The sequence below is a fragment of the Prionailurus bengalensis genome, chromosome A3 (genome assembly GCF_016509475.1).
Source record: "Prionailurus bengalensis isolate Pbe53 chromosome A3, Fcat_Pben_1.1_paternal_pri, whole genome shotgun sequence".
Classification (NCBI taxonomy): domain Eukaryota; kingdom Metazoa; phylum Chordata; class Mammalia; order Carnivora; family Felidae; genus Prionailurus; species Prionailurus bengalensis.
In genome coordinates, this window is record NC_057354.1 from 104,891,020 (window position 1) to 104,915,414 (window position 24,395).

General features: G+C 42.5%; 1 protein-coding gene across 1 annotated transcript in view; it reads right to left on the bottom strand.

The window, feature by feature from the left end:
* MRPS5 (mitochondrial ribosomal protein S5) overlaps nucleotides 1-14,171 on the bottom strand; it is a 30,319-nt gene extending 16,148 nt beyond the window's left edge. The window contains exons 1-5 of the mRNA XM_043604031.1: nucleotides 13,910-14,171; nucleotides 9,423-9,503; nucleotides 7,536-7,673; nucleotides 2,887-3,012; nucleotides 521-754 (exon numbers count right to left, since the gene is read on the bottom strand). Coding sequence (XP_043459966.1) covers nucleotides 521-754; nucleotides 2,887-3,012; nucleotides 7,536-7,673; nucleotides 9,423-9,503; nucleotides 13,910-13,967 — 637 coding nt within the window. The 5' untranslated portion in view covers nucleotides 13,968-14,171. The remainder of the gene's footprint in view (nucleotides 1-520; nucleotides 755-2,886; nucleotides 3,013-7,535; nucleotides 7,674-9,422; nucleotides 9,504-13,909) is intronic.
* Nucleotides 14,172-24,395: the final 10,224 nt, after the last annotated feature.

The following is a 24,395-nucleotide window of genomic DNA, read 5'->3' on the forward strand; positions in this document are numbered from 1 at the left end:
TTTTCACATGAGTTTTACTTCTTTACATATTCGGGATGGGGTGGTGCGGGGAGGACTTCATTTTCTAATTTGGCCTGATAAGTATTAGCAATTTTTATTTCACGTATGCTTTTATGATACTGAATGACAACTATCTGGTTTATCTTCTGTTATCAAAACAGAACTCCCAAGCCACGCTGCTCCATAGGTACCCCATGAGCACCTGTCTTTGAGGAACTGCACCCGACAAGTAGCTCTATATAGATCTAAAATAGACCACCACATTCAAGGCTCTGAGAAGCCACACAGTAAGGATTCCAGAAGCCAATGCTTTGCATCCTGTGTGTGGACTACTTTTGCGTATGGGCCTCTAGTGTTTCATAAAATACAACTGAGTAATTAACACGAAGTTATTTCAATAATGCTCAAATCCTTTTTGGAAAAAGGCAATCTAAACAGACAAGTAAAATCCACTTAAGGAATTCTAGAACTACAAGTACTCTCTCCATCACAAAGGTAAGCAATACCAGGACTCAGCTACCTCCATTGGGACCAGGGTCCGGGGGGCCAAGACTGACGCCTCCCCACGTGTTTCCACTCCATCCTCGCTCCCGTTTAACCTTCATCTTCCTCTTCCGGTCCCACTCTTCCCTCTGCTGGACCATCTCAGCCTCTATCTTCTCCTGGTCTTCCTTGCTTCTTTGGGCAATGGTCTGTACAGCTCCATCTCTCATGAGAGGGACATTGAGACCAGGCCATAGGAAGCCATGACGCCCTGGAGGTTTGAAAACATACATTAATAAGAATTTTTAAAAATCATTCGTTTCTTACGTGCTAAAATGGTAGGCAAGGGGTGTACAGATAATGATGCTGCTGGAGGGAGCTTAAACTAACAATCACTTGGGGCGCCTGGGTGGCGCAGTCGGTTAAGCGTCCGACTTCAGCCAGGTCGCGATCTCGCGGTCTGTGAGTTCGAGCCCCGCGTCGGGCTCTGGGCTGATGGCTCAGAGCCTGGAGCCTGTTTCCGATTCTGTGTCTCCCTCTCTCTCTGCCCCTCCCCCGTTCATGCTCTGTCTCTCTCTGTCCCAAAAATAAAATAAAACGTTGAAAAAAAAGAAAAAAAAAAAACTAACAATCACTTGGCAGGCCACTTGGCACCATCTATTAAAGTTTTAAGTGTACCTACTGTAATAACTAGTAATCCCACTTAATGCTACCTACAGAAACATTCCCACACAGTTACGAGGCGTAAGTGTGCTTGGACAAGGAGGTCCACTGAAGTGTTACTTGTAAAGGCAAAGAGTGGAAGTGATCTAAATGTACAGCAATATTGGACTGGTTAAATGACTACGGCATCTTCAACCCGTGAAATATTCTACACTAAATTCAAAGAATGAGGTTGCTATAGAGATACTGATGTGGAACAATTTCTAAGACCTAATATTAGTGAAAAAAGTAAATTATAGGACAGAATGTACCATACGATAGAATTTACTTTTTTAAAAAGAAAATATGTATTTCTTTTAGGGTATTTATGTATATAAAAACATTATAAAGGGTCAGAAGAAGGGGCGCCTGGGTGGCTCAGTCAGTTAAGCGTCCAACTTCAGCTCAGGTCACAATCTCATGGTTCGTGGGTTTGAGCTCCCTGTCGGGCTCTGTGCTGACACCTCAGAGCCTGGAGCCTGCTTCAGATTCTGTGTCTCCCTCTCTCTCTCCCCCTCCCCTGGTCGTACTCTGTCTCTCAAAACTAAACAAATGTTAAAAAAAAAAAAAATTGTTTTTTAATAAAAAATAAAAAAGGTCAGAAGGAAACACATCAAAATGAAATCAGTGCCTTCCCTGGGGGGCAGCAACTGGGATTGGTGGGGAGATAGAAAGGGCATCAAGGGGACTTTAGATTTCTCTACAATCTTTGAATTTTTTTACTGAGAAAGTATACACATATGATTGCTGTACTTTTTTTTTTTTTTTTAATTTTTTTTTTTTCAACATTTATTTATTTTGGGGACAGAGAGAGACAGAGCATGAACGGGGGAGGGGCAGAGAGAGAGGGAGACACAGAATCGGAAACAGGCTCCAGGCTCTGAGCCATCAGCCCAGAGCCCGACGCGGGGCTCGAACTCCTGGACCGCGAGATCGTGACCTGGCTGAAGTCGGACGCTTAACCGACTGCGCCACCCAGGCGCCCCGATTGCTGTACTTTTTAAAAAGTTAAAAAATAAAATAAGATATAAGGTGAGTCATCAGAGAAAAAGATTCAAGTAGACACGTAAGTGCAGTGAAAGGTGTTTTCTTTATGCCTGAAGGCTATTATTACCAAGGATAATTGGTCAATAACCATAGCACAAAATGTTGATCCAAGTACACTATACAATTTTTACTCTTTAAAAAACACAAGTATAAACAGTTATGTTTCCAGGGGTTGGCAGACTAAGGCTCAGGGGCCAAATCCTGCCCACCACTTGTTTTTATAAAGTTTTACTGGAACACAGCTCTCCTGGTTAGATCATATATTGTCTAGGACTGTTTCTGTGCCCCCTTAGCAGAGTTGAAGAGTTGTAACAGAGTCCATGTGGCTCAGAAAGCTAAAAATATTGACCATCTGGCCCTCTGCAGAGGTTTGCCAACTTTCACCGAATCATAAGATCCTTGAGGGCACTGTCACAGAAGATGGGACGCAAGGGCACTTAGGCTTGTGGAATGAATAACCGAATGAATTCCTTTCTATGGGATTTTCGTCCCCCAGAATCATGGGGCATTAAGTGAGCCATTTGGTTTAATTCTAAAACTGCAAACCTAATGCCCTTCATGAGAAATGTATGAGGTTTCTAGGCTATAAAAATCTCTACAAAACTGGGAGGGAAACTTTAAAAAGCACATTAGACTTTTTATAAATAAGCTTACCTTCACCAATGATCTGACCCCTGTTCAAATCCTTTCTTCTCTTTTTCTTAGTTCTTTTGCCTCTTCCTTTTCTTGCTCCTGCACCAGTCTCTGCTAAAGCGCCTTTCCATAGCTCATCTGCTGTCACTGTAATGAAACAGGTTTTTTGGTTTTTTAATTACCAAGCAATGATCTGTGGTCCCCTGCTGAATAAAAAAGGCCCAAAGAGTCCAGCTCACTTGTATCACTGTGGTGATGAAAATAAAATTATATCATTCTTTATACATATCAAACACATGGTTACATTTGGACAACCCAAGAGATGACTATACTATTCTCAAAGCGCATGGCCTCCCTCCACAAAAGACAGACAACATTTAAATCCCATTTGCCGGTAGTTCATTTCCCAGACATCTCATCAACTATGTTACAGGTCTCTTCCCTGCCCTCCTGCCACCACTATAACCCCTGAGATAATACCTATCCTTAAATACAGGTTTCTTAGCCCAAACAAGAATCAACATTGCAATCTGAACTCATAAATCTTAATACTGTGAACTGTTTGCTCTATTCTTCTGTGAATGCCTTAAATACCTCTGTGCATCCTTCAAAATAAGATGCCCACATTCACCTTCAACTCTAATTAAAATCTAAACAATACATAGGAAGGAATGAGGAGGTAGGAGTCTGATAGTTAATATTTGCATACAGTGTGTGTATTCTCAAACCATGCTTGCCTTTCACTTGATGTATAGACCCCTACACTGCTGATTTATTTCCATTTGTGAATTTCTAGGATTCCCAAATCTTTTTCTACCATACATTTCAATCAGTACTTACCCCTCTGTACTTGTGGAATATTCAGATTCGTTACTTTCGACACTACTGAATTCTATTGATGTAGCCAATTTAAGTCCTATCTTCCCAAGGACTTCCAGCCTTTCAAAGTATCACCAATTGATTTTACAGTCATAGATTCTGTCCCATTACAATTTATTTAATAAAGAATCACAGCCACACAAATGTTGTAGTACTCAAAACTCTAAGATACATCTATCTACATGCTGGAAATACTAAACATATTCCGGAAAACAAATGAGTATCTTCATTCTCCTACCCTTAGGGTTTAAAAGTTCTACCTGCTTGCTTCCTGAAAAGTCTTCCCTTGATCTTCTGAGTAGATAGCATGGAAAGGGAAAAATGTTTTCGATTTATATTTTTAAAGGCTTTAATCTGTTCGGTATCCCATTTATCTAAACACATACATATTAGAGTTGATCTTCATAACTGAAGCTCAGAAGTAACTGAGATTCCACATCACATGCTGCTTTGCACCTCCCTGATCAGAGCAAAGGCTTTAAGTTGAGCTCAAACTTTGACGCTGATTCACTTAAAAGAACACAAGTTTGAAATAAAATCACCAACCCCAAACTAAATTCTCACTAAACATTTGATTTTGTTTCCTAACCGCTTAAAAATGGTGCTACCTATAGATGCCATCAAAAACTTGAAAGTTCACAATGATGGGGCGCCTGGGTGGCGCCGTCGGTTAAGCGTCCGACTTCAGCCAGGTCACGATCTCGCGGTCCGGGAGTTCGAGCCCCGCGTCAGGCTCTGGGCTGATGGCTCAGAGCCTGGAGCCTGTTTCCGATTCTGTGTCTCCCTCTCTCTCTGCCCCTCCCCCATTCATGCTCTGTCTCTCTCTGTCCCAAAAATAAATAAACGTTGAAAGTTCACAATGAAAGCACTTTTAATGGGGGCATATTAAGAGGTCAATTAGTTTTTCTTCACTTAGAATAAGCAAATCACTCATTAATACTAAAAAGGATCTGGGGCACCTGGGTGGCTCAATTGGTTAAGCATCTGAATTCAGCTCAGGTCATGATCTCACGGTTCGTGGGTTTGAGCCCCGCATCAGGCTCTGTGCTGACAGCTCAGAGCCTGCAGCCTGCTTCGGATTCTGTGTCCCTCTCTCTCTAGCTCTCCCCCACTTGTACTCTGTCTCTCTCTCTCTCTCTCTCTCTCAAAGATAAGTAAACATTAAAAAAAAATTTTTTTTAATAAAAGGGTACACTCTTTATTTCTAAAAAAAAAAAAAATACTAAAAAGGATCTTATTTTAAAAAGAGATTGATATTGAGACAAAGATGTAAAAGACTAAAAAGTTTAGTTCATTTTCTTTATTACATATTCTAAGAGGAAAATAAAATTTCGAACTACATCGGGAAAAGACAGTGAGTCATATGTCAACTCTTGAATGCCATTATGCTATTAAAATTGGTTTTAGTCTTTTTTCAGATTATAACAGAAATAGTTACTTTTTAAAATTTAGAAAATATAGGGGTGTCTGGGTGGCTCAGTCAGTTAAGTATCTGACTTCGGCTCAGGCCGTTTCTCACAGTCCGGGAGTTCGAGCCCCACGTTGGGCTGTGTGCTGACAGCTCCCTCCCTCTCTCTGCTCCTCCCCCACTCACGCTCTGTCTCTCTCTCTCTCTCTCTCTCTCTCTCTCTTTCTCTCTCTCTCAAAAATAAATAAACATTAAAAAAAATAAAGTGAAGTAAAAAATAAAATTTGGAAAATATAAACACTATGACAAGCATACAAAAATTAATCATAATCCCACTGTTAAATCAGAACATACATTTTTTCTTCCTTCATGCATATACACATAAGTGTACATACATATTTCATTTGTTTTAGACAAAACTGAAATTATGCTACATGTACAATTTTGCATCCTGGTTTTTTTCCATATTACATTGTGAGCCTTATCTCATATTCTTACTATTATTCACAAACATAATTTTTTCAATGGCTCTAAGTTGAATTAAGTTATTTGACAAAGATTTTACTATTTTAACATCAGAACATACTGGTCTGATTCTAATTAACCTGAGATGTTATTTAGAATAGATTTACTATTATTTTAGCTCTTTCTGTCATTTTTGGAAGGGCTTAGGTAGATTAACATATATACCTGTTAACTACCATAGTTAGGTAAAATATATTTCATGTTTTATACACACACACACACACATACATATATGCAAAATCCACTATTACATCCAATTTGATACATGGAGCTATTTTAGACTTAATCATGCTAAGTAAACTACTTGCTAATTTGGATCAAAGGTATTTAAATGGTAGATTTCCCCCCCCCACACACACACCCATAACAGAGGGATAGATTTACAAGTACAATGTTAAATACTCTTAGGAAATCTTAATGAGTTTTGATAAATTATAGTTTTTGGTTTTTGTGGGGGTTTTTTTGGAGGAAATTTACAAAATCAAAGACTATTTCTTACTGAAACAGCAAAAGCTAGCTAGCTCAATGCTAGTTTCAACTGAGTTCATCCTCTTAAAGTTAATCTTAGTGTGACTTGGGAGCAATAAACTCATAAGGGTTCAGAGTCCTGTAACTGGGGAAGAACGTAGGCTAATGGAGAGTCAGGCAGATATGAGACAACAGTGCACGGACAGGGGTGTCAAAGGGCAAGGGACACCTCTAAAACAAGAAGAGTTAGAGAAAAGGACTTCTAGGGCAGGGGAAAAACCACGGACAGTCCCTGGGTTATGATGGCTTGACTTGTAATTTTTTGACTTTACAATGGTGCAAAATGACATATTCAGTAGCAACCGTCCTTCGAATTCTGATTTTTGATCTTTTCCTCTTTTCTCTTTGCACCAAAATCCACAGATACAACTGAGCCTGTGTTAGTTGCAATCCCCCTACAGCCTGGTCCTCATTTCTGCATTGCTACACAAATGACCTACCTACTATGAGACTTCCAAAGTGAAGCGATCTTTGATAAAGTGACAATTAAATACTCTATAGTCACGACACTGCACTGAAGAAGTCTATGTACTGACATGGAAAAACATCTATACACTGCTGCACGAAAAAAGTAGCTGACCAGTATTTCAAGGTAGTAGAATTATAGGTGATTTTCTTCTTTTTGATTTTCTGTATTTACCAAATAATCTAAAATGAATTGGCTTTATAATCCTAATTTCTTTTTTTTAAACAGAAGCTCTTCTTTTTTTTTTAAGTAATCTCTACACCCAACATGAGGCATGAACTCACGACCCCAAGATTAATAGTTGTATGCTCTACCGAGTAAGCCAGCCAAGCATTCCAATTCTAATTTCTTTTAATTTGTCTAATGCTGAGTTCTGAAATCAATCTCCATTTATTACGAATCAAGATAATTTCAGTTCAGACTCGACTATTTCAAACACTACTGCAAGTCAGAGCAGTGTTAGCAAAACAATGTCTACTTAAAATTAACTTTTCCTGATTTGTACTCTCTCCTCAACTGAAGTGCAACTAAAAACAGACTTTGATTATATTCTTGGTGTGAATCTACATCAGCAGGGATCTGGGCCACGATTCAATACTCCTTAGGTCTCAGGTACCCAACCAAGGGGATAAAAGTAAACGCGTGCTCCCCAAAGAACAGTACAAATACAGCTGGTAATATGCGACATAATCCCAGGAGGTACTCTAAGGAATATTTTTATTTTTATTTTAATAGCACATCATATACTAGTCTCTAAAGTGTTCATTCACTAAAGGAAGAAGAAAAAGAAGAAAAATTGAGATACGAAAGCACCTTTTATTTTTCTGTTTCACGAAATGGGAAGTTTGTAGCCAGTCTACGTACATTTGGTGAAGAAACTATAGGATCTATACTGCTGGCCCATCAAGTTACTGGGAGAAGAAATACAGCATTGTGTCTGTAGCTCACGGGTCAAGCTGGCAAAATGACGGCTGCCTCTGGTTCCTGGAGATGACAAAGGGCCTGTAGGTAGACGGAATAAAACTTTGAGTTAGATGTTCCACGCCTGTGGGAAAATATTGCCAGCACCAAAGAATTAATCATTACTAATGAAAGTAAGTCACTAAAATCCTGAACCTTGAAGAATCATATTTTGAGGACAGTCTTTCTTTAAAACATAAATCAAAACTTTATTCTGCTAACTTAAATGTCCGTCTTAGTTACAGAAGTTACAGTCTGTCCACACGACGGATGTAGCCATCTAAAGAAAGATGGAGATCTGTCCTTACGAGGGTTGCTACTTGCCCTTAGGAGCCCACAATCAACAGTCTAGTCTTGGCAAATGGCGACCTCTGCTGTATGAGCAGGGCCATGTACCCGTGTGGAAAGTCCTATAAATGACCTGTTCAGAAGAGCAAGGTGCAGAAGAGTAATAGAACATCCTGCCCTTCATGTTGAAAAAACCAGGAGGGGATATGAATATACTTTATAGGTTAATTTCAGAAGCATATAAAGGAAACTGGTAACAGCGGTTGCCTCTGAGGAAGAAAACTGATGCGTTTGGGGTTAGAACGAGAGATTTGCTTTTTTGTGTTTCTTGGAATTTTTCTAACTACATGCATGTATCACATCAAGTTTTTATGAAAAACCATGTCTTAGAGGCAGCCATTTGACCAATCCCATGGATGGTGGTGTCCAGTGAGGACAATGGCAGGGGTGACAGGAATTAGTGGACTCAAGGAAATGGGAATACTGATTACAAAAACCGCGTACACACAACTGCATTTCAGTTGAGAATTTAGTCACTGTGAGAAAAGTGAAAAGGAGGATTAAAACAGCCCTCGAGAGAATAAAGTTTATTTCAGGGCAACAGGCTTGAACAGAAAACCGAAGAGTGAAAGCAGCTATTTTCGAGTCTCTGAGAAATTAGGCCAGTCTCTGGTCTTCCTCACGAAGGCTTCTGCAGGCCCCATATCAGCTCAGGTTGGGGACACTACCTGGCTCACAATAGAGGGCAGAGTTAGTAGTTTACGAATGAATGAGTCACCCAACTAGTCAGTGAATAAATAAAGGGAAGAGTTCAGGTCACCACCCTCTTCTGAACCCCTCAAGCAAGGTATGACAGCATCTTGACAAGTGGGGTTAATAATATGAAAGAGAAGAAGACTAAAAGTAAAGCTCCAAAAGGCCAAGAAAACAATGAGATTTCAATTCCGCCCTAACCATAGGGAAAGGCAGGGTTCCACGGACCATAAGCACAACATGGACCAGGCAAGGGTCGGCTTCCTTCCCTTCTGGAGAGTGACTGAAGAGAGGGCCCTGCGCTATGGCAGTGTAGAAGCAAAGGCCTCTGCAAAGACCCTGCATTACGAGGATGCATCACAGTCCCCAGACAGCTCAGGACCCAGTCCTGCCATTTACTGGCTGTGCAATCTTGAGCAAGTCACTTAGCCTCTCACAGACTCACTCCATCGTCCGCAAGATGGAAAGGACAACCCCCTCATAAAAACTGGTGACGATTAACCAATATAACGTGTTACAAGCCTAGCACATAGGAATTAGTCAAAAACTGTAGCTATTATTTTTTAAAGCCTTGAACTATAACAACTGTAATCATAAAAAATTTGAAAAATACTCCAGACCTTATGTACTTCCATTATAAAGAATGCCCCCCCCCCCAAAAAAAAGTATGTGCTCTGTTCATTTACAGTTACATGAAGCACTCTAGCATTCGATCCTGTAAGAAACAGTAGTTGGATAAATGAATCTCACCACTGCTGAGAACAGTCTTCAATGCCAAAATGGAAGCTGTTGGAGAGGTGTTTAGGTAAAGCTGCCTGGACCATATGTGACCTGTAAATTAAAAAAAAAAAAAAAATCTTTTAAGATACTTTCTGCATTAAAAGGAACACTTTAGCACCCAAAGAATATTAACATCTATAGAATAAAAGAACCAAGAGAAGGAAGTGAATAATTTCCAGGTTCCATGACCATGTGAAGTAGACAGCATCACCTTCTCCTTCATGCTCACATCTAACCAGTTACCAAGCCCTATTAATTCTCTGCAAAAATCTATCAGCTACGCCCTCCCCTATGGTCTCACTGCCCCCTCTTTATTCAGGTGCCATCCCTCAGCCACAAAGTAACAACAGTCCCTTAGTAGGTCCTGCTGCTACCCCTCTCATTCCCCATCTGCCGTCAGGCAGCCCTTCCTAAAATAACAAGTCTGGTCACCTCCCAGCTCTGATTTATCATTCTTTGGCTCCCTACTGCCTGCACCAATTCAAAACTCCTCAACATAGCCTACGTGACTGCAACGAGGACCCAACCTCCCATATCAGCCCCACTTGCCACCGCTCTCCCCTCCACCCTCTCTGACTACACCAGACTTTGTAGTCATTCTTTTTTTTTTTTTTTTTTTTTAAAGACAGAGGTTGAGCGTGTGAGCTAGGGAGAGGGGCAGAGGGCGGAAGGAGAGAGAGAGAGAGAGAGAGAGAAAGAGAGAGAGAGAGAGAGAAAGACAGAGAGAGAGAGAGAGAGAGAGAGAGAGAGAGAGAGAGAATCTTAAGCTGGCTCCACACTCAGCACAGAGCCCGAAGCAGGGCTCAGTCCCATGACCCCAGGATCACGACCTGAGCTGAAATCAAGAGCTGGACACTTGGTCACCCAGGCACCTCCAACTTGTAGTCATTCTTGAACACACTGTGCTCCTCAATCCCTTTGTGTCTCTGACACGTTCTCCTGAAATATCACTCTTGGTGAAGGCTCCTGGTTCCCAAAGTAGCCCCCCAGCACTCTGGGGGAGAGAGTCCCCCTCTCTCAAGACTCTGAAACTCCCGCAGTCTCAGGCTGTAACCGTATTATGTGCCACTTCACATAGCAGAGCGCTTCCAAAGAGGTTCTGACAGCATTTACTCGTAAGTGATTTTTGACAAGGGTACCAAGACAAATCAGTGGGGAAAGAACAATCTTTTTAAGAAATGTTGCTAGGACAGGGGCGCCTGGGTGGCTCAGTCGGTTAAGCATCCGACTTCAGCTCAGGTCATGATCTCGCGGTTCGTGAGTTCGAGCCCAGCATTGGGCTCTGTGCTGACAGCTCAGAGCCTGGAGCCTGTTTCAGATTCTGTGTCTCCCTCTCTCTCAGCCCCTCCCCTGCTCACACTCTGTCTCTCTCTGTGTCTCAATAATAAATAAACATTAAAAAAAAAGAAAAAAGAAATGGTGTTAGGACAAACAAATATCCTCTTGCAAAACAATGAAGTTAGAGTGCTACATCATACCATATATAAAAATCAGCTCAAAATGGGTCAAAGACCTAAAGGTAAGAGGAAAAACTATAAAACTCTTAGAAAAAAAACCATAAGGGTACATCATCATGACCTTCAAATTGGCAATGGTTTCTTAGATATACTAAAAGCATAAGCAACAAAGAGTAAATAGATAAATCAGACTTCACTAAAATTTAAAACTGTGTTTTATTTTTTTTTTTTTTTAATTTTTTTTTTTTCAACGTTTATTTATTTTTGGGACAGAGAGAGACAGAGCATGAACGGGGGTGGGGCAGAGAGAGAGGGAGACACAGAATCGGAAACAGGCTCCAGGCTCTGAGCCATCAGCCCAGAGCCTGACGCGGGGCTCGAACTCCCGGACCGCGAGATCGTGACCTGGCTGAAGTCGGACGCTTAACCGACTGCGCCACCCAGGCGCCCCTAAAACTGTGTTTTAAAGGAAACTATATTCAGAGAGAAAAGACAACACACAAATGGAGAAAATTTTTGCAAATTATCTGACAAGGAACTTAAATCTAGAGTATACAAAGAACTCTTACAATTCACTAATAAAAAGACAACCCAATTTAGAAATGGGTAAATAGGGGCGCCTGGGTGGCTCAGTCAGTTAAGCATCCGACTTCAGCTCAGGTCACGATCTCGCGGTCCGTGAGTTCGAGCCCCGCATCGGGCTCTGGGCTGATGGCTCAGAGCCTGGAGCCTGCTTCCCATTCTGTGTCTCCCTCTCTCTCTGTCCCTCCCCCATTCATGCTCTGTCTCTCTCTGTCTCAAAAATAAATAAACATTAAAAAAAAAAAAAAAGAAATGGGTAAATATTTGAATAGACATCTCTCCAAAGAACATTCATAAATGGCCAAATAAACACACAAACAAAAAAGATGTTTATAAGCCACCAGGGAAATGCAAATCAAAACCACAAACTGATACCACTTCACACCCACTAGAATAACTATAATCAAAAGGACAAATAATTAACAAACGTTGACAAGAATGTAGGGAAGGAAGAACTCTCACGCACTGCTGGCGGGAGTGTGAAATTGTGCAGCTACTTTAGAAAACAGTCTAGCCATTCCTCAAAGTTAAACACGGAGTTACCGTTTGATCGTTTGATCGAGCAATTCCACTCCCGGGTCTATACACAACAGAAACAAAAATACTGCATACAAATATTTATAGCAACATCAGGCATAACAGCCAAAAGGTGGAAAAACCCAAATGTTCATCAACTGATAAATGGATAAACAAAATGTAGTAGATACATGCCACAGAAATTCAGCCATAAAATGGAATGCAGTAGTGCTACATGCTACAACATGAATGAATCTTGAAAACCTTATGCTAAGTGAAACAAGCCAATCACAAAAGACCACATAGTATATGACTCTGTCTATATGAAATATGCAGAACCCGCAAACTATAGAGGTAGAAAGATCAGTGGTTGCCTAGAGCTGGGGGCAATGAGCAAGTCGGGGGGATGAGAGCAAAAGGGTATGTTTTTGGGGAGATGAAAATGTTCTAAAAATTTATTATGGTGATGGTTGTATAGATTTGCAGATATACTAAAAACCACTGAATCGTACTCCTTCAGAGGATGAATTGTATGGTGTGTAAATTACATCTCAGTAAAGCTGCTACCAAAAGAAAAGTTTATAATGCACCAGAAGAAGAAAAAACAAAACAAAACCAAACACAACCAGGCTCTGGAGCCAGATGGTGTGTGTGGGCGCAAAAACCTGACCTCCTCCCAGTGTAACTTTGAACACGTTTCTCAACCTATGTGTCTTAATTCTTGGTCTGCAAAATAAGAATAGTAAAAGCATCTATCTCACAAAGGCACTGTATAGATGAAGTGAGGAAAAGCATAAATAGTTTTAAGATAGTTCCTGGAACACAGTAAGAACTCATGAGGGAAAGCTACAAACGCTATAGGTGTTATTTGAATGGAGCCTTGAAAAGAGGAGGAGGTGGTCACAACATGAACAAAAGTAAAGAATGTTCAGGTCAGATTTCCTGCCAAATCATTTCGGGTTAAGTTTCCCAACAAAATGAGTTACCGGGGCGCCTGGGTGGCGCAGTCGGTTAAGCGTCCGACTTCAGCTCAGGTCACGATCTTGCGGTCCCTGAGTTCGAGCCCCGCGTCGGGCTCTGGGCTGATGGCTCAGAGCCTGGAGCCTGCTTCCCATTCTGTGTCTCCTTCTCTCTCTGCCCCGCCCCCCCCCCCTTCATGCTCTGTCTCTCTCTGTCTCAAAAATAAATAAGCGTTAAAAAAAAAATTTTTTTTTTTAATGAGTTACCAAAAAGAAACAAACAAGACCTTTTCCGTTTTCAGAGGTCTTTAGAATTTGGAATTACGAATGTTGGGTTGAGGGCTTACAATAAAATAGAAGGATGAAAAAAAGCCCTGGTCATGAAGCACAGTGGTAGACCTTATGCTAAAGGATACAGCAGACTGACCCTCCTCAGGCTGCAAACCAACAAGGGGCGGGGGGAGACAACAGTAACAGCAAAACTAAGGACATTCAAAACATTCTTCTTTTCAATAATGACACTGATCAGCCCGGGATCTAAAATGACTGACACTAATCCTATCCGACCCAAGCTGCAGGACTGCCTCCATCGGCTTCGAACCCCACATCGACCTCACCAAAGGAACCTGTGGGTCACGCCCGCCGGGAAGGCGATGCTTGCTCCCCAGTTTCCCGCGCCTGTTAGCCAAGCACGCAGGAGGAGTCCGGTGAAGTGGAACGAGCCTTGGACAGCGTCCAGTCCACCCTCACTTTACAGACAGAAGCCCTGCGACCCAGAGAGGGCGCGGAAGCGTGCAAGGTCACACAGCAGCTCCGGGCAGGATCGGAGCCCGGCATGATGGGTTCAGAGGCCGCTTCTTTCTGCCCGTGCATCTGCAGGCCGCAGGCGAGCCCCCGCTCCCGTCCCCGCTCAGAGCCCCTCTCCCGGCCTCCCGGCTCTCACCCGCCGGCAAGCCACACAGCGCAGGGAGGCAGCCTGCAGCGCGTACCACCGCCGCCATGGTGGAACCCTGAGAGAGCCTCTGTCCAGGCCGCTTTCTTTACCGCCTGCCGCGACTGCTTCTCGCCAAACGGCTGGCCACGGCCTGCGGCTGAATTCCCGAGGCCAAAATGCCGCACCGCAGCGCACGCCGAGGTGGGTGATTGTCTGCACCGACAACAGGATAGAATGAGCACGGCGCCGCCGCGGACAGCCCCGCTGAGGGTCCTCGCATTAAGACCCGGGGGCGGGGCTTGGGCTGGCTGCCGGTGGGGGCGCAACCGAGAAGGCGGCGGGTCGCTCCGGCGCAGTGAGTTTGTGCTGTGGGCCGTTCGCAGCAAGAAGTGCGAGGTACACGTGAGCGCGAAAAGGGTCTACGTGAAGGTCCAAGGCTGATGTCTCCAGGAGGCTTAGAACTAATAGGTGAATAAGACCAGGAGTATAAAGTGTTCATACCCAACTTCAGTAAAGCTTGGAAGTTGGTTAGATTTATTTAAGCACTTCTGTTACCTTGGACTTCACACGCATTTGTGTGCTCTGATTCTAACGTTTGGTCACACACCCGTAACCTAGACCTATGCTACGGGTTTTCACGAGCCCCACTCGTGGCTTCATACCATCTGGGCCTGCCCGCATTACCCAAGTATGTAGACGGAGAGAAGACACGGACTTCTTGTAAGAAGCTAGTATTCCTGCTCAGGCCGACCTCTGATTTTCAAATTTAGTATAAAAATTTTCAAGCACAGAAAAACAAAAATAGTGACAAGTTAGAGTTCAGAAATTAAGACTGACACGGTTGCTTCACCTGTTCTTTCTCCCTCATTATTAACAATCAAGTCCTGTGCCTTTTTTGAATATCCTCGTTCCTGGGCTATGTGAATTTCTTGATCTGAAGATACTGGGGATGTATCTTTTATTGGTGTTAGGACTGGTATTGAGACTTAATATTTGTAGATTTTGTGCAGCTTGCTTGGCTGCATAGTCCGTTATTTCCTTTAGATTCTATAGACCCTCCCTTTTGATGCCTCCCAGGTGAATTACAGCCACCTCTTTAGGTTCATGCACAGCCTCTAAGACAGCTATTATTTCAGGTCCATATTTAATAGGAGAGTTATGATTTGATAACAGCCCTCTCTCTCTCTCTCTCTCTCTCTCTCTCTGTCTCTCTCTCTGTCTCCAGATTGCCCCATGCGTTTGAGGCTCTTTGCCAATTGTAAAGCACGAGTGAGCGCTATTAACTCTGCTTTTTGGGCAGATGTATTTACTGGGAGTGCTTTGGCCTCAACAGTCTGAGTCTGACTGTTGTGTCCCCAGCTTTTTATATCCCCCTTTTCATGAAACTGCTGCGGTCAGTAAATCATCATCTGCATCATCAATAGGAGAATGTTTTAAGTCTGATCAGCTAGAATAAACAAGATCAATAACCTCTGAACAGCTATGCTTTATAGAAGTATGATGGTCAGGTCCAGGCATAAGAGTAACTGGGATTACGGTCTGATGGGTCTTAAGGACCACTTCAGGTGTGTCTAAAAGCATAGCCTGGCGTTTAGTAAGAACCCCCTGCCCCCATCATCCATTGGTGGCCTTTAGTTTCTAAAACACTTTGGACCTGATGTGAAATCATTACTATCAGGAACTGTCCCACAGTAAGTTTTGAGGCTCCTTCCACCAGGAGGGCTGTTGTATGCTTGGCTAAAGCACTATTTGCAATTTCACATCAATAGCGGTAGTTCCTAGGACAAATATGGCTAAGGGATAAAACCATCAAGAAGCGCTCTTTGAGGTCTAGCCCTAACAATATCTTAATTACAAGGAATCACTGACAAGTGAGGCAAGACTTGTCTAGGAGTAGACAAGACATTAGAAAAGATTTAGAATAGACAAGTAGAGCCCCAAGTGCATCATCCAATCTAATAGCATAAGGAAAGTGGGGTTACCCATTATCTCCACAAGTCCATAATTAACCCCATGGAGTGGGATACACTCTGGCTTTTAAGGAACAATTTTGTCATCCCAGCCACACAGAATTGGTCAAGGTGATAGTTGAGTTATACAATTGTTGAGGAATCCATCCTATTTTCCAGCTGTTTAAATAATCATATGCCCAGGGCACCTCAGTCATGGTTAGGCATCTGACTTCGGCTCAGGTCATGATCTCATGGTTTGTGGGTTATAGCCCCATGTCAGACTCTGTGCTGACGCTCAGAGCCTGGGGCTGTGCTGATAGCTCAGAACCTGGAACCTGCTTCGGGTTCTGTGTCTCCTTCTCTCTCTGCCCTTCCCCCACTCACACTCTGTCTCTGTCTCTCTCAAAAATAAGTAAACATTCAAAATATTTTTTAAAAATCATGTGCCCATGGGGTCCTTCTTTATCCCTACAGAATAACAAGCAAGAAGATTGTTGATATATGAGCTATGATGGCAATTTCTCTGAAGTTTACCTCAAGCTGTCTAGCTTAGGCAAACAACAAACATTCAAAAATCAACTAGAGGGGCGCCTGGGTGGCGCAGTCGGTTGAGCGTCCGACTTCAGCCAGGTCACGATCTCGCGGTCCGTGAGTTCGAGCCCCTCGTCGGGCTCTGGGCTGATGGCTCAGAGCCTGGAGCCTGTTTCCAATTCTGTGTCTCCCTCTCTCTCTGCCCCTCCCCCATTCATGCTCTGTCTCTCTCCCAAAAATAAATAAACGTTGAAAAAAAAAATTAAAAAAAAAAAAAACAAAAATCAACTAGAACTTAACATCCACCAAGATGTGTTATTGAAACATAATTTTTCTGGGGCGCCTGGGTGGCGCAGTCGGTTAAGCGTCTGACTTCAGCCAGGTCACGATCTCGCGGTCCGTGAGTTCGAGCCCCGCGTCGGGCTCTGGGCTGATGGCTCAGAGCCTGGAGCCTGTTTCTGATTCTGTGTCTCCCTCTCTCTCTGCCCCTCCCCCGTTCATGCTCTGTCTCTCTCTGTCCCAAAAATAAATAAACGTTGAAAAAAAAAATTAAAAAAAAAAAAGAAACATAATTTTTCTCTCTAAAATCACCCATATTTCCAGAGATAGCCAAATCAAGACTAATTCATTTGAAAAACAAGACCAATTTTAACAAATTTAGCCGGATTATTTATATAAGCTCAGTAAGAATAGCAACTGACCATCCAGATCTTTTAAAATCTACTTTGCTGGAACTTTTCATAATGAATCTAATATTAGTAGCCTCTGTAGGCCAGAAGCCAAGCCACATACTTGCCATCAGATAAGCCTGCAATACCTATAGATTTGGGCAAATTCCTCTTCCTGAAGAACCCCCCCCCCCACCCCGGAACATCCTGAGGTTCCTGCACCTGCCACAAAGTGGCTTTCTTTACTCACCTGATAAAGTTGCTAGGCACTCTATAATATGTAATGCTGGCCTCTATAAGGCCAACATTTCCAAGGGGCTTTATGGCTCCATATTTCGTAAAGTCAGCCTTAGTTCCTTAAAGCTGTCTGGTCATGTCTGAGTCTATGTGATGAGGTTTTTAGAGTGATGGGGGTCTGGAGCCGACAGACCTCTCCTTATTCCTGTCTGTCTTGGGCATGGGACAGCCACCTAAGTCACTAGCATGGTTGCCAATCTTAAGACTCGTGTGTGAGGTTTCCTCCTCATTGGTCTAATGTGATCCCCTTCACATCTCTGGTCTAGCCTCTTCTGGCTGTGAGACCTCTGCTTGGAGCCCACCAAAACCCATACCCGATTGAATTAAAACCCAACTGGGGACTGTTTCCTAGGGAAATTGGCTATAAAAGACTTCCTGTGTTGGAAAGCCACTTAGACCGTGATGGATTTCTATCTTGAGGGTTTTCTGTCAATGTTCTCTACTAACTACTTAAATTACCAAATTGGATAAATTCCTCTTGTAAATCTTTTCTAATGTTTTCCATGGGTTTACAATGGGATGTTTGTCACAGCATGGCATGATATTTCAGTCCATTCACTGGCACCCATTTGTAGGATACAGTAGGGAAGCAGGGGGAAGCTAGCATGCCTCCTACAGGGCCTTTATGGTAGGACAGTGATCAACAGCAATTTCATTTGAGGGAGACCTCTAGTCACTTTGACACCTGCCCTAGCAGGCATTTTTGGAAGTAGAATTTTAATTTTATACTAGTGTATTTTTAAAATCCACTCATTTCAGGGGCACCCGGGTGGCTTAGTCAATTGATGGAGCATCTGACTCTTGATTTCAGCTCAGGTCATGATCCCAGGGTCGTGAGATCAAGCCTAGCATCAGGCTCTGCAATGAGCATGGAGCCTCCTCAAGATTCTCTCTCTGTCTCCCTCCGCCCCCTCCCCCACTTACATGTTCACTTGCTCTCTCAAAAAATAAAAAAAATAAAAGAAAATCCATTCATTTCAACCTTAGTCTGTCTTGACCACACATAAAATTCCTTTCCAAAGATTTCCTTCACAAACCTTCTACAACTTTACTTTGCATTTAGATTTTGTCCCAAGCCATTTCTCTCCAAACAACTAGTCTCGTTATGGACAAAATTACTTTCTTTTAATGCAACAAAAATGTATTTCCATTCCTTGTATCTTTCTTACACATCTACTTTCCTACATACAGAGTTGCTTCCTTTATTTTCATCAGTCTTAATTACACTTAGAAGAATTTTGAACTCCTAGAAACCTTAGTCTCCAGTGAAAACTAAGTAGTAACAAATTGTGAACTGTTATACCAGAATTCTTTAGATGGCAAATTTATGAATCAATTAAGCATAAAGTATATTACCAACAGACTCAAATATCCTTAATTTTTCTGCAGTAAGAAGCCAAAAGCAGAAACCTGTGTTCAGTTGTCAGTGCTTTAGCACTTTCTCCTATTTGGAAAAGACCTAGAAATCCAACGAAAAAGAGGGCATCAAGTTTCTGGGTCTTACTACCATTCTGACCAAGGTACTAATTTCCAGCCAAAAGACAGGCTTTCCACTCCTCATAGAGTAGCCACAGGCTAGAGGATTGCAGCCTGAGAAATTGACATAAAAGTATTCCAATAAAACCATACTCCTTGAAAAGCCCCTGAAGTTAAAGGAAGAGAAGAGAAAGTACTCACCAAGTTTGCACCACGGTTCAAAGTCCAGATGAGAGGACTTGGGCCCCACATTGGGAACCAAAATGATGTGGAAATGTAGAGGTTCTGAGCGAAAGGTCAAGAAAGAATTGAGACATCTTTGGTGCAGAAAGGTAATTTTATTAAGGCACAGGGACAGGACCAATGGGCAGAAAGAGCTACGTCGGGGTCATGAGGAATGGCTGATTATATACTTTCAATTATATATTAGAGATAGCATAAATCTCTAAGGAATCTCTAAGGAAGGATGTTCAATGAACTTAATTCAATCTGTCATCCAAGCAAAACTTTAAAGTTAACAATTATCCATGAAAACTTTGAAATAGAATTAGCCATCATTGTTTTTTGAGAGAGATTGAGAGAGCACGTGCACAAGAGTGGGGGGTAGAGAATCCCAAGCAGGTTCCATGCTCAGCACGGAGCCCAAAGCAGGGCTCAATCCCATAACCCTGGGATCATGACCTGAGCCCGAATCAAGAGTTGGACACTTAACTGACCACCCAGGTGCCCCAACCATCATTTTAAGTCATCTTTTTGTTAACAAATTGCAACAGAGATAACACAAGCTTATTAAACCTTCAGTAATCCTTGGTAGAATAAAAGTTTCAATTACTTTGAATATTGAATTATGTTCCACTCGGGTCCACTTAAGATTTGTTCCCCATTGTCAGTTTTTTGGGGTTTGGTTTTTTTTTTTTTTTGGTTGTTGTTTGTTTTACTTGGGGCACCAGGGGGGATATCTAAAGTGAGCAATGATAAGTCTGAGGGGTGCTCTTTGCTCCTGGACAGCGAGGGGAGGAGGAGGAGCCATTGGTGCTGGAGGCCAGAGGATGCTCTAGGAACCAGTTATGTAGGCCACACCCAAGGTGGTGCAGAAACGGGAGGAGTGGGAGAAGAAGTGATGTGCTGCCAGAAGGCAGAGAAAGAGAGTTCCCAGTTCTAAACCTCATCAGCTCAGACAGGTGAGCAGACACCATATTTTTGTGGTTGTCTTTTTTCCACCAAAGTGGAAGTATGCAATCCACATTGGGCTGGAGAATACACGGTACTTTCCCAAAACAAAAGGAGTTTCAGCAGCTGCCTAGGAATATTCCTTAAAGTCCCCATCCCAAGGCAGACTAATCACAGTTGGCTCTAATTATCGCCATGGAGCTGGGAAATGAATGAGAAGAAGCCCCCACATCTATTACCATCCCCTTAATTAGGGTGAGAGGGTTACCATCCCCTTAATTAGGAATGGCCTCCGTTTCCTCCAGCAACCTGGGTTTAGAAGGAGGCCTATTTAGAACATTTTCCAATATGTCAGGAGCGAGTTTATTGGCCTGGCTAAGTGGCCAGACACATTCTGCAAGAGGTCTTTAGGTCTGGGTCCTGATTTAGAGCCATGAAGGCCTGGACGTAGTGTACCTCCATCCATTTGCCCTATTTCCTGCAGGAGAGATCTGATAGGTCATACTGAGATCATGCAGTGTTACAGGAGATGAGTCATTTCTTTTTCTTCTTCCAGAGAGATTGAGAGAGGGGATGAGAGAGAACCCCAAGCAGGATCCCCACTGCCAGCACAGAGCCTGATGTGGGGCTTGAACTCATGAATTGTGAGATCATGATTTGAGCTGAAACCAAGAGTGGGATGCATAACCACCTGAGCCACCCAGGCACCATAGGATGAGTCCTTTCTTAAATTTTGCAATACAAATTGTTCCCAGTGGGTTAAAAGGCATTCCAAGGGGGTCGCCTGGGTGGCTCAGTCGGTTAAGCGGCCGACTTCGGTTCAGGTCATGATCTCACAGTCTGTGAGTTTGAGCCCCGCGTCGGGCTCTGTGCTGACAGCCTGTTTCAGATTCTGTGTCTCCCTCTCTCTGACCCTCCCCTGTTCATGCTCTGTCTCTCTCCGTCTCAAAAATAAATAAACATTAAAAAAATTTTTTTAAAAAGGCATTCCAAGGGACAGTCCTTGGGAATTGAAGAAGAGAGAAGGTCCATTACTAAAACTCCGCACAATCCCAGTGCAGCTCTTTCTGCCCACAGGTCCTGTCCCCATACTTTGTAAAACCACCTTTTTGCAGTGAAAACATCTCAAAAATTCTTTCTTGACTGTTTGCTCCTAGACCCCAAATAATATCAGAGACACTGTGGAAAACAGTATTGAGGTTCCTCAAACAAGTTAAAAATAGGGGCACCTGGGTGGCTCAGTCAGTGAAACGTGGGATCAAGCCCCAAGTCGAGCTCTACACGACTCTACACGACTGCAGCTCTACACGACTGCAGACCCTGCTTGGGATTCTCTGTCTCCCTCTCTCTCTCTGCCCTTCCCCCCACTCGCTCTCCCTTATTCTCTGTCTCAAACTAAATAAATAAACTTAAAAAAAAATAGAACTACCCTATAATCAGTATTCACGCTACTGGGTATTTACCGCCCCCCCCCCCAAAAAAAAAACACTAATTAAAAGGGATACATGCATTATTTATTGCAGCATTATTTACAATAGCCAAACTATGAAAGCAGCCCAAGAGCCCATCAATAGGTGGATAAAGAAGATGCAGGGTGTGTGTGTGTGTGTGTGCAATGTATTTTTCAGCCATAAAAAAAGAATGAAACCTTGCCATTTGCAAAAACATAGATGGAGCTAGAGAATATAATACTAAGAGAAAGAAGTCAGAGAAAGACAAATACCACATGAACTCACTCATGTAGAATTTAAGAAACAAAAACAAATGAGCAAAGGGGGAAAAAAAGAGAAACCAAAACACAGACTCTTAACTGTAGAGAACAAACTGGTGGTTACTAGAGGGGGAGATGGGGGAATGGGGGAAATAGGTGATGGGGATTAAAGAGTACACTTATGAAGGGAGAAAAAAAGAAAAAAGAATTGAAGCATTTTCACGTTTTCACATCCACTTGAATGTGTGTGCTTGTGTCATAAAGAACTTGGCTGGTCTTTGTCCCTGCTTCCTGGGAGGTAACCCCTCAATCCTTGGAATTTTCTGATGTGTCTTTGTTATTCATAGTGGGTCTTGAGACCACACCTGATAGTTTATGCTAATGAGGGGACTCTTAGTTACCCCTAGTTTATGCTAATTAGATGATTAGGGGTGAGGGCTGACCAAGTCAGAAAGACCAACCTTGTGGTTGGAATTGGAATTTTGAGCCATGTGGTATCAGCCCGACCTCCAAGGAGGGAAGGGGCACTGAAGCTTGAGTTCAACTGTGTGGTCAACCAACCATGACAACATAATGAAACACCAATGAAGACTTTGGACAACGAAGGTCAGGCGAGCTTCCCTGCTTGGCAGTACTCTGCATAGTTACACATATGCCCGCAGGTGATGTGTTCCTGGGGAAGAAGAAAGCCTCACAATAGAGATGCTCCCAGACCTCAATCTGTGTGCCTCTTCCTTAGGGTGCTTTTGATTTGTATCTTTTTGCTATAATAAAGTTATCATAATATAGCCCTTTCCAGAGTCCTGAGATTTGCTCTAGAGAATTATCAAGCCTAAAAAGTGTGGCAACTCCCAAATTTGTAGCCAGCTGGTCAGAAGAGTAGCCTAGGGACCCCCAAATTTATGGCTGAAGTGGAACAGTCTTGTGGAGTACTGTGTCTTTAACCTGTGAAGTTTGGCCTGATTCTGGGTAGTTGGTGTGTTAAATCACTGTAGTGCTACAAAATAGCAATGAGTTTTTATGTACACACATACCAACCCACCTCCAAAAGATGGAACAATGCCAATCTATACTTGAATTGAAAAATAATCACAGGAAGCAACATTGTATTTTTCGAAGAAAATATTTAACTGGTAGTTTTCTAGGAGTTTTTCATCTAGTACAAAAGTGTGAAGTCAGGGGCACCTGGCTGACTCGGTCAGAAGAGCACGCGACTCTTAATCACAGGGTCGTGAGTTCAAGCCCCACATTGGGTGTAGAGATCACTTAAAATAAATAAATAAATATTTTTAATGTGGTATATCTGAACAGTAAAATACTTTTTAAAAGTCAGAAGCAGTGAGAAAAAGTGGGTAATACAAGTTTTTCAAATTAACACATGGTTAGTAATGACCTACTGTCTGCTCATTTGAGAGAAAGTATGAGAAATTACCTGAAGCAGCTGATAATCTGGTTCAGGAGACAAGAAAGTGGGAAACTGATAAACAACCAGTCATTTAAATAGATCAAAACAGTAGTAAGAACTATCCCAAGATACTTTTTGTTTTTAAAAACCTTAAGCAAACACAAATGCTTTTACAATTGCAAATCAGTAAGCTATGACTTCACATCAATGTTCAAGAGAATTCTTCCCTGAGGAGGGGGGTGTTTGAGCAGGGTTATGACCGATTATCAGGCTTCAGATAAGTGAAGGGGGCATCCCAGCCTGGTGGAACAGGCAGGGGAGAGTGGAGGCATGTCTGAGGTATGACAAGCTAAGGAGTTTGTCTGTACTAGAGGTTCTGTCAGGAGCAGCAGGAGGTTAAGGCAGAGCAAAGAGGACATTTAATGCCAAACTGAGTGAAGATAGAGCCTCACTCAGTTTGGCATTAAATGTCCTCTTCACAAAGGTTTTCAGATGAGGCAATGGGTGCACACTGATAATGGTTAACATGACAAAGATACACAGGAGGGAGAGACGTTAAGCAAGACCAGCTATAAAGTCGCAGGTATCCAGGTATATAAAGGGACTTAGGTTGGGGTTAGAGAAGGACATTGGGAGAACAGATAGAGCAAACTAAGCTATTACTAATAAAATAAATTCGCTCTTTCTTCCCTGTGCAACCTGGCTCTCTGGGAAGCAATTTCCATGATTTCTAGGTTCCTAGACTGGCATTCTGATCTCAGCTGTCCAGATGCCTCCTGTTCATCCTATCTGCCTGCACCCCTCTGTCTTAGCCAGCCTGTTGGACCCCTAGTCCTGCCTGTCTGCATGGACCCACTTTGAACTGGTCCCCTGATGTCTGGGCTCAGCTTCCTAATCTGGACTTAAAATGGTTAAAGGACTGTTTTTAGTTTAAGCTAATCTTTTAGTCAAGACTATTCTGGTCTACGCCAGCTCCTGCTTTTGGTTTTTCCATATAAATTTCAGAGGCAACATGATATGAACTTGAGACTCAGTAAGCTGAGGGGTAACTATTTCAGAAAATAAACACACACAGACACACCGAAGTAACAGACAAGACAGGAAAAGTAGTTTAGCAATAGTTGGTGTATTTGTATATTTGAGATTTTTAAAAAACAATTTTTATTCAGGTGTATTTTATATACCATAAATTTCACCCATATTCTGTGCACAATTCAATGATTTTTAGTAAATTTACCAAATTGTTCGACCGTCGCCATAATCCAGTTTTAGGACATTTGCATCA